This window comes from Rhincodon typus, chromosome 23 (assembly GCF_021869965.1).
Source record: "Rhincodon typus isolate 14 chromosome 23, sRhiTyp1.1, whole genome shotgun sequence".
In the NCBI taxonomy this organism is placed as follows: Eukaryota; Metazoa; Chordata; class Chondrichthyes; order Orectolobiformes; family Rhincodontidae; genus Rhincodon; species Rhincodon typus.
The window spans coordinates 3,056,951-3,067,929 of NC_063354.1; the positions used below are offsets into that span (position 1 = coordinate 3,056,951).

General features: G+C 49.0%; 1 protein-coding gene across 1 annotated transcript in view; it reads right to left on the reverse strand.

Annotated features, from left to right (window-relative positions):
- Nucleotides 1–1,258: 1,258 nt before the first annotated feature.
- wfikkn2a (info WAP, follistatin/kazal, immunoglobulin, kunitz and netrin domain containing 2a) overlaps nucleotides 1,259–10,979 on the reverse strand; it is a 21,712-nt gene continuing 11,991 nt past the window's right edge. Inside the window, exons 2-3 of the mRNA XM_048610869.1 lie at nucleotides 9,598–9,804; nucleotides 1,259–4,269 (exon numbers count right to left, since the gene is read on the reverse strand). Of these exons, the coding sequence (XP_048466826.1) occupies nucleotides 2,758–4,269; nucleotides 9,598–9,795 (1,710 nt within the window). The 5' untranslated portion in view covers nucleotides 9,796–9,804 and the 3' untranslated portion in view covers nucleotides 1,259–2,757. The remainder of the gene's footprint in view (nucleotides 4,270–9,597; nucleotides 9,805–10,979) is intronic.

Here is a 10,979-nt window from a genome sequence, read left to right on the forward strand (position 1 = left end):
CCCCACTGGAACATCACACCCAATGGGAAAGTAGAAAGATTCCACTTCCAGCCCAATCTCTGCTGAATTGTGATCTCAGTGACGTGGCCATTCCACAATCTAGGATTATCCTCAGGGTTCGGCTCCTGGTCAGTGGTTCCCGATGGAACACGCATCTGTCTGGATTCTGTGTGTGGTCGATGGAACGCAGCCAGATTGAGCAGTGTATGACATTTAGTAGCTGTGCTCACAGACAATAGATGCATCCAAAAGTTATTTTTTTGAGAACAGCCCACAGTGAGACAAAAAAATGTTCACTTTTAGTAGACTGATGAATATCCTAGGGATTACTGTTGGCCAGAAACTGAACTGGACTAGCCATACAAACACAGTGGCTACAAGAGCAGGTCAGTACTTGGAATCCTGCAGCAAGTAATTCACCTCCTGCCTCCCTAAACCTGTCCACCATTCAGTAAAGTCAAGATGATCGGACTGTAGCTTTTACTTCACATCCCCATTCACCCTCGATTGAATTTAACCCCCTAACCTACTTACAAAGAATCAAACTGCTTCGGCCTTATAAATATTTAACGAGCCGCATCCCTGCCACTCTCTGGGGAAGAGAATTGCCAAGACCCAACACTGTCTGAAGGGAACAGCTTCTCTTCATCTCTGTCTTAAATGGGAGGGCTTTTGTTTGTAAGCTGTGTGCCCACATTCTAGTCTCTCTCACCCCCCAAAAGAATTTCATCATAGCATCTTCCGTGCCATGCCCCCTCAGGATCGCCATGCCCTCTTCCGAACTCCAATGGATACCAGCCCAGCCTGCCCAACATTTCCTCACAAAACAACTGCCTCACCCAGGGATCAGTTGAATCAACTGTCCGCTAATTGTTTCTAAAGCAGTTCTGTCTTTTCTGAAGTACAGAGTTCCAAGCTGCGCACGATACTTCACATGAGATTTCACCCAACCAGTGGCAGCAAGACCTCCCTACTTCAATATCCCATTGCAACCAATGACAGCATTCTAGTCACCTTCCTAAACACTTGCTGCATCTGCATGCTAACGTCTTGCCATATATCGCTGTTCCTTCAGTGTCACTGGGTCAAAATCCTGGAATTCCCTCCCTAAGGGAATTGTGTGTCTACCTTCAACATGTGGATTGTAGCAGTTCAAGAAGGCAGCTCAACCCCACTTCCTCAAGGGCAAACAGGGACGGGAAATAAATTCACATGTGATCAAGGCAAATATTTAAAAAGACAAAAGATGCAGCAGGATTGAGGCAAAATCATCAATATTTTATTAAGTTTGAATAATCAGAAAGATGGGCACTAGATCCCAACACAAATAAATAGTATTTACACAGTCATTGTAAATTCATTCACATAAAATCAACAACATTCTACAAACTATTTCTTCCTTATTTGAATCGATTGTAAAACTATTTACAAAATATGACTGTTCCCACATAACGATTTTGGCAGCTCAATCCCACTCTTTCAATTCTTATAAACTTTAGAACATCAAGAGTGAGCTCACACTATTGGGTGGAGTGATGGGCTGATTCAATTGTCTGTGCTCTTCATTCATTCCACCCATCCCCATCAAATACTCCCAGGACAGGGACAGCACGGGGTTAGATACAGAGTAAAGCTTCCTCTATATTGTTCCCATCAAACACTCCCAGGACAGGGACAGCACGGGGCTAGATACAGAGTAAAGCTCCCTCTACATTGTTTCCATCAAACACTCCCAGGACAGGGACAGCACGGGGTTAGATACAGAGTAAAGATCTCTCTACATTGTTCCCATCAAACACTCCCAGGACAGGGGCAGCACGGGGTTGGAGATGGAATATGTCTCCCTCCTCTTGTGCTAGTTTACAGGATGACTAGTGCTGCCTCCAGTATCTGGCCCTTGCTGAATTGTTCGCAGTACCAATACCCTGCCCTGTGTGATCTTTTCAATGAATCCATGTGCTTTACACAACTTTCCAAGCAGCGCTCCCAGGCAGAACGAGCCAACTTGACTGGCAAAACCCCGGCGTTAACTGGTGGAAGGTGTCTGCCATTGGTTGCTGTCTCTTGGTCTCTCCTGGTCATCTTTAACTGGTCTTGTCTGCCAACTCTTGTCCTTACACTGGGCCTGGTGAATGCAATGTTCTGTTCTAGTACAGATTGCACAGAGTGGCATTAAGTGGGGTGTACTTGGCCAGGTCAGTCCATGATACCCAGTTAGTGGAAAGTTGAGGTGGTCGTTGTGTCAGGAGGAGCCAATCCCAGACCCAGCCTCTTGGGTGAGATGCTGCCAAGAAGCAGGTTCTCAATCAGGCTGTGAATGTCTGAGGTTTCAGTGGAGCCGAAACACCCAGTGCATCAGAAATATCAGACACATTAGGGTTTGTGATTTCCTGATGTAGACCCTGTGGTGACCGAGAGGTGACTAAGAGACAACAAAAAGAAAACAAACACCTGCCTTCATTATGTCCAGAGTACTGGGGAAATCCAGCAGAATTCACAGACCCTTAAACACATCGAACAATAAATTGCTACAGTCCTAACACCATTGGGAGTTCATTGTGTTATTACCAAGGCCCATCTGTAGGAAATGATCTTCTCAATCATCAAAGATCTACTGAAACATGTTGTAAGCTGTTACAATTCTAAGACATTAAGTGCTCATTTAATTAGTTTGTCAAAAGTGAGATTTTTCCAAAAAGCTTTCTGTAAATCATTTTTCTTGTAAGGACCTCTGCAAATATACTGACCAATAGCAGCCTATTGGAGTCCAGTCAGTTCTCTTAAGAGATCACAGGTTTTCTTATCCTTGACCTCAGACAGCTTCTTGATTCGTTTCTCATTGACAGTCCTCACAAAACTATGGGGCTGGAGAACAGCCATGCCATTGTAGACATCTCCCATGACAATCAGAGGACCATCTTCCATGGTCATGTTGGGACAGGGACAGTTCCAGTCCATGTTTAAGAGTGTGATCTCCAGGACCTCACTGCCAAAGAACTGAAGCCCCATCTTCTCATCCTTCAGGACTCTGTCTACAGTGAACAGCGCTCGCCCAGAGTCTGCATCTTCTGTCAGTTCGGTCATGTGGCCTACTATCACATAGTCACTTTTGCAATAACTGGTCACTATCTTGAAGCGTGGCTTACAGACCTTACACTGCTGGGTCCTGGGATATGGACAGATTTCCTCACAGGTCTCCCTGCTTTCGAAATTGTTCTCATTTCCACCACAGCCTCCATAGATGAAGGATTGGCACTGCTTCATCAGGCTGTTATAGGCCCATCGGGGTTCCCAGACCTTACAGGGACCCTGGAGAGCAGGCAGATTGCAGATGTTGACTGGCTCATTCATGCATGTTGACATACAAGCCTCGTAGGTCTCAAAGTGGTTCATGTTCCCATCGCAGCGTCCGTAGTTGAAGGTGAAGCAGTTGTTTTTCTTCAGGTCGTAATACCATCTGATCTGATGCTCTCCGCAGCTGCCTCGGTCAGGTTGTTTCAGACACTCGGTGGCTGGGATCTCAGTTGTATTGGCAGAGTTCTGCCTCATCAGGTCTTCCCGTTTGATCACAGAGAGCGGGACATTGGCTCTCAGGAAGCCGCCGGCGTTGCGGGCTGTGCACGTGTAGATGCCAGAGTCTTGAAGCTGAGCATTGTAAATGACCAGCTGGCCGATGTTGGTGACCACCACGTTGCCATTGACGTGGTTGGGCCTCATGATGATATTCTCCCTCCCATCCAGCTCCTTCTCCCATGTGACCTCAGGCCTCGGCCTGCCACTGACATTGCAGAGGAAGCTGACTGTGCCCCCCACATATGTGGACTGGTGGACGGGGTTGGAGAGCAAAGTTGGTGGCACCACATCCTGGGAGGTGGTGAGCAAGTCGGCTGTGGTGGGGCGGGCAGTGGTCTGCACTGTCATGGGGCTAGTTTGTGGCCATGCGACCTGGTGGGTACAGGTGACCACTGTCAGTGTGATACCTTTGGTGCATGCCTCAGCATCCATGTAACATTTGTTGTAATACGTTAACCCATCAGAGGCACAGGTAAAGTGTGGCTCCTTCTCACACCTGTCCTTGCATTTGCACACAGGCTGCCCATCCCAGATGTCACACTCAGAGCCCTGCTGGACACACATGAAGTGGTCACAAGTGGCTCCCCTTGGCATTCCAACTGGGCCCTTCCTCCCTTTAACAGCCATGTACCTGGCAGCAACACAGCTCTTCGTCCCACACACATTTGGGCAACATTTTTCAAACGTTTCACAGTCCTGAGGAAATAAAAAGATTTTCAAAAGAAAGCTTCCAATTAAAGACGAGGCCTTTCAACAACAGCTTCCATTCAGACAGCACTCAGAATGCAGGGAAGGCATTGCAAGGTGGCAGACAGGAACGGGAATCAGACAGGATTTAACAATGAGCCCCATCAGGAGGTATGGGATGGGTAGTGGGTTGTTATAGTGGCCATGGCCTGTCAATAAAATTACTGAAGGGGAAGGAGGCCATTTGGCCCATTGTAACTGTACCAGTCCTATCCCCTCATGTCAATCTTCTGCCTTTTCCCCATATCCACGCCACCCCCACATACCATTACTGTCCAAATAATCATCCTACGCCCTTCAATTGAACCTGCCCCCAGTGCATTCCCAGGCAGCATATTCCTGGCGTAGGACTCAGAGGGCATTGGGTCTCAATTGGCAGGTCACCACCCCAGGGAGGCAGTCCCTTCTCCCCCTGAGGGAGGGATGTTACAGACTGAATGGGTGCTCAAAACCATTTATCCTCATCACAGGGAGAAGTATCAAGGAAGCCAGCATTAATTAGGGGTTAGACAGATGCATTCAGTTATACTGTTAACAAGTAAAATGTGTTGAAAATCTTTGTGTACCAGGACCTGATCAATGTCTAGGATTGGCCATGCTAAATTGCCCCGTAGTGTTCAGAGGTGTGTAGGTTAGTTGTGTTATAGGGGGATGGGTCTGGGTGGGATGCTCCAAGGGTCAGTGTGGACTTGTTGGGCCGAAGGGCCTGTTTCCACACTGTAGGGATTCTATAACTCTGAATACATGGTCACCTCTCACTGGGCCTGCCCTCCGTCAGGAGTAGTGGATATCGGCAGAGGGCAGTTGCTCAGGAATCTGCCCCTTCCTCCACCATTGCTGGTTCGAGGAGGGGAGGGCTGTGGCTGTGGGGGTGACCAGGGTCAGGGATATGCTGGGTGGGCGGGGGCCTGGGCTGGACGCTGCCGCAGGAATTAACCAGCAGGGCGGCGGTAGACATCTGGCTTGCGGTCACTGCCATGCAACACCTTAAACTCAGCGGGTGCTCAGAGCCGACATCGTGCTCCAGCTGGGGGATGCTCAGGTGCGTGGTGGAACCCCGTCTGTGTGTATTCCTGCCCGGATGGCATTTCACTTCGGCCCCGGGATCCCGTATCTCCCCCCAGGGGCCTGTGCCCCACAACCTGAGCCACCTCCGAGATATTTGTGCCTGTCCTTTAGGGAAGTGAAACAATGAGCCCTGTACAGACTTGCTGCTGCACACCATCCACCTCTTCTCCTTCATCCTCCGCCCAGACACACCTTGGGATCCCCAATGGAGGGCTCTCTACACGGGGGACCTCCATCTTTCCCTGGGGAGGACGGTGTAGAATGCAGCAGTGCCTTGTAATGGCAGATTGCGGTGGTTCATGTAGTCCCAGCCCAACTATTTGTTTTGCAGCGCTGTGGAGTTTGTGGACAATGTGTACATTGGTTGTGGGCATTTGCATTCCCTTTGTAGTTACCTGAAGAGCCTGTTGCTATGTTTTTGGTTGCACTTCAGCCCCACGCTCCTGATCTTTGGGTAGCTGGTGTGGAGGGGTGCGGGCAGGTTGGAGGATCTTCTCCAGGGTCTGCCCCTTGGCCTGGCCAGGCTGGCTATTAACAGGTCCAGGGAGTGGGCCTTGGAGGGGGGTCATTTCTACTGGCTGGCTGCTTGCACCCTTCTGTGGTTATTTTCGAATCCGGGTGTGCTTGGAGAGAGAGCACACGGTGTCCGCCAGTGCGCTCGATGCCTTTAGGGAGAGGTGGGCATTGCTGAGGGTGGAGTGCATTATTCCCCTTTCAATTCTATTTTGGTTTGATCCTTACCCTCCCACTTCCCTTTTTTTCACAACGGCGTTGCCCCGACCGGGCTCCGCTTGACACTGGTTCCCTGACTACGTGGGTGTTTTTCCTGATGATCGAATATTGACTAAAATTATTTACACAACTGGTATTTTTACTGAGTCCCTGCACAATGCACACACAACACGGGTGCTGAAGGGAAAATAAAAAGAAAAAATAATAAAGGCCTTGTGTAAACAGAATGAGACAGGGAGATCAAACTGCCCCCTCCCACCAGCAATGCCCTAAACTCGATCAGAGTTTAATTTAGTGCTGAACAGAGAATGGACTGTACAAATACAGATCTGTTGTTTCAATGGAAACTCTTAACAATCCACTAAAAGTCCAAACCCTACTGCCAGCTGTGAAAATCACCCTCTTTGGGTGAGGGGGGGGAGGTGTTATTTTCCCCTGCCTGAGGAATTGGAATATTCCATTGGAAAACCATGGGGCTGGATTCGGACTGTTCAATCTCACAGTCTATGAACTGGAGCGCAGCAAACAATCAGCAGAAAGACAGGATCAACTTGCATTTATATGTAAGTATCCCGCAACTCCTCAGGATGTCCCAAAGATCTTCATAGTTAACACAGTACTTTAGCAAACTACTCACTGTGGTAATGGAGGCAACTTGGCAGCTTAGGTATGTGCACAGCATGATCCCACTAAGAACAGCATGATTATGACCACTTAATTATTTTTAATTGAGGCATAAATATTGGCCAGACAAACCCTTCTGTCTCATAGATTCTTTTCACGCATGCCTGAGATAGCTGAAGGGACATGAGTTAAGCGTATGATCCAAAAGGCAGCAGCTCCAACAGTGCGGCGCTCCCTCAGCACTGACCGTCCGACAGTGCGGCGCTCCCTCAGCACTGACCCTCCGACAGTGCAGCGCTCCCTCAGCACTGACCCTCCGACAGTGCGGCGCTCCCTCAGCACTGACCCTCCGACAGTGCGGCGCTCCCTCAGCACTGACCCTCCGACAGTGCGGCGCTCCCTCAGCACTGACCCTCCGACAGTGCGGCACTCCCTCAGCACTGACCCTCCGACAGTGCGGCACTCCCTCGGCACTGACCCTCCGACAGTGCGGCGCTCCCTCAGCACTGACCCTCCGACAGTGCGGCGCTCCCTCAGTAGTGACCATCTGACAGTGCGGCGCTCCCTCCGCACTGACCCTCCGACAGTGCGGCGCTCCCTCGGCACTGAATCTCCGACAGTGCGGCGCTCCCTCAGTAGTGACCATCTGACAACGCGGCGCTCCCTCAGTACTGCTCCCAGCCATAGTTCATACTTAGACGGTAGAACACATTACCCATCACTGTCCAAATACCTTTCCCTGCATATTGCAGATCCAGTTCATTCAGACATCCTGCAGCTGTACATGACAGAAAACACAGAATACAAAGCCTAATCCCACGATGGACCTGGGCAGGAAACTTGTCAATAAACACTGACTGTTTACCCCAGGGGGCATCACAACCAGATCCATTCTCATGCCCAGCCCTTGACCCATCCTCTGCTCCTTCAGCTGTTTGGTTAAACTGTTTTGCCTTAAACTGGCAGCAGGATTTTTACTTCTGGTCCCAGACAGATTGCACTGTGTCAGAGCTGGTGAAGTCGCTCACTAGTGAATGGTTAATTCATCACAATCCTCTCCCTAACTCTGATTGTGAAACAGTGGAAGGGTTTGTGAGCTGTTGGCATTTGACACAGTGCGGTGTGAACTGTAGGATAGGACAGGCCAGCAGCAATCTCATATCTCTGCACTTTCCCCGGATTCCTGCAGTGTTTTCTCTTTCAAACTTTTACTAATCCCCATTGGAAAGTTGTGATTGAAACTGCTTCCACTATAAGCTTCTCAGACAGCACTTTCCAAATCCTAAACTCACTCTGGGGAAAGCCCTATGACCAAACACATTTGGTTTGTGCTGCCTCATTCCAAACCTTTCATGTTTCCAAAAGACGTGGAGTTTTCAATCTCTCTTTTATGTCACATCTCCTCCTAACCTTTGTTCCTAAAAGGGGAATAACCACAGATTCTCCAATTGATCCATTGGTTCATCCTTGGAATCCTCACAGTCTTCTGTTAAACTCTCCAACACCTTCTGTACTGTGCTAACACAAATATGTTCAGAATTAGACACAATGCACAATGTTTCAGTTGCAGCTGAGCTAAACTCTTCTGAAGACTCTGTGTCAGCCCCAGTGCCTTGGAATTATAAAGTGCAGGATGTTATCTGCTTTATGGCCATTTTTCCGAAGCTGATCTCCCACCTTCAGAGATTTGTGCACAGCTCCATCCACCTCACTCTCTTCTTGCAGCTCCTTTCAATTTATAACCTTCAAATTGCCCTATCTCTGCTGGTTCTGACCCAGTGATATCACTTCAGAGCTTTCTTCCTGCTCTGAGTCTAACTCTGGAACTATGATGGGCTATTCCATTCCAGCAGCTCCTTTCTTTCCTCACTGTTTCCCATTTTCCCATTATTTCATACCGTCTTTAAATTTCAAACCTGAGCATTGTGTCCCAAGCTACAATTAGTCTGTAGATCAGAGACATCCCTGGTGCTAACATTGAGCAGTGGGGCACTCTGCATCTCTCTACCCGTTTGAAGAGCCACTTATTACAAATTTCTGTCTGATCCTCCTGGGGCAATGCAGACAAAGACAAGTCAATGCCCCTTGTGCCTGGTAACAATTTAATATTTCAGTTCTGACCCTGTGTTACTCTTGATGCCATCGCCAGTGGAGACTAGGTCTTAAAATCAAGGGTTATGTCTGAAAGGGGCATTATCCTCCCTGAGTGTTGAACAGGATGGCTTGTTATTAGTTGTGACCTGTTTCTGCTCTCCTGTTAACTTTGTGAGTGACAATCCAGGGATCTGAGTGAGCCCACACCCCCTTCCCCCCTGGCCTTACTGCCACTGAGATAGGTGCTAAGAGCCACGTTTAGGAACTGTTGACGGATGAAGACCAGCAATGAGCCCATACTTTGAGAGTCTGTCCTACTGCTCAGCTGCAGACCCCTGGCCCTGAGCAAGGTCCCAGGGATCCCCCAACTAACCCAGCCACTCAAAACCCACACTCACTGAGCAACAGCAAATCTGGATAAAAACTCAAAAGGTTTCAAACACATCAGGGGAATCTTCAATCGGACAGAGCGCTCTGACGGACGGAAAAAGCATTACTCTAGAACCCTGCTCATCCCCAAACAAGGATTCCACAACCACCACCCCCCCACACACACCCCCGAAAGGCAGCAGGTGAAGTTTTGTGAAGGGGCTGGAAATGAAGAGTTGTAAGATATTGCACACTGACAGATAGGAGAAGCTGAGGCTGGAGAGGAAAGGAGACAGAGACCACTCACACACACACACACACACAAGCTCAGGTAACCGGTATTGAGAGGAAAGGGAGACAGTGTGAAGCTAGGGGGTATATTTTGTTTACCTGGTCGGTCTCACACTCACGGAGACAGGTGCTCTGAGCGTCCACCCACAAGCTGGGGCTCATTTCATTAGGACAGATGCCAGCGTGAGAGTATTTGATCCGTGACACAGCCACATTGTCAGCAGACAGAGGGAGGAGAGTGAAGAGCAGATATCCGAGAGATAGCTTCCTGATCGCTGCCAGCTGAATACAGAGCATGGCTGGGGACTGTCACAGGAACACAGGCAAGGATCAGCTTCCGATTTCTCATCAATTCTTTTCTTCCTCTTTGTATATCCCCCTCTCTGCCAGTCTCCTCTCTTCCTCTGCCACTCTCTCTCTCTGTCTGTTTTTGCCTTCTCTCTGTCTCTGACTCTCTCTCTCTCTCACTATTTATTTAACTGCCTCTCTCTCTGCTCTCAGACCGAGGACACAGGATTAAACCGTTTCAGACCCTCGTGATTTTTGCGAAAAGCGAGCGGTTAATGAGATTTCCTATCCCTTTCCCCACTATTATATAGTGCCCTCTGGAGAGTCACCCTGCATGAAGTTTAACATTCTCACTGATCGGGCCACTCACAAGCTGTAACATTAACAAATCAGTGCTGTTAAAGTTAGAAGGAGTTGAGAGAGAGTTTGAACGCGTGTCTGCCTAAAGCTTTGGTACTGTGTTGGGAGTGGGGTGTGGGGAGACAACCAGACACTAACCCCCCCCCCACCCACCCCAGTATAGCCCCAAGAAGCAGCAACAAGCTCAGCTGTGGACTGGAAACTGAATCCTGCCGCAGTTCCGTCTGCACATTGCTCCAAACCGCATACACCACTGAGAATTCTCAAACAAATTCCATCTTTGTCCGACTCAGGGAAAAAAAATGTCAGCAACACAGACTGTTCCACTATCCACACGCAGTAAATGGTTACAGATCGTAAATGACTACAGATCCTCAATGAATGCGAGCTCACAGTTCCCACTATCTCACTCACACTTGCTACTCGTAAACATTCAATATCGCAGTAACACTCACCATCAAATTATCTTTCACAACTTTATTTACATTGAACAGAACACTGACTCTCACTGGGGTACAGTCCCACACACACTGACTCTCACTGGGGTACAGTCCCACACACACTGACTCTCACTGGGGTACAGTCCCACACACACACTGACTCTCGCTGGGGTACAGTCCCACACACACACTGACTCTCACTGGGGTACAGTCCCACACACACTGACTCTCATTGGGGTACGGTACCACACACTCTGACTCTCACTGGGGTACAGTCCCACACACACACTGACCCTCACTGGGGTACAGTCCCACACACACACTGACTCTCACTGGGATATGGGTCCCACACACACTGACTCTCACTGGGGTACAGTCCCACACACACTGACT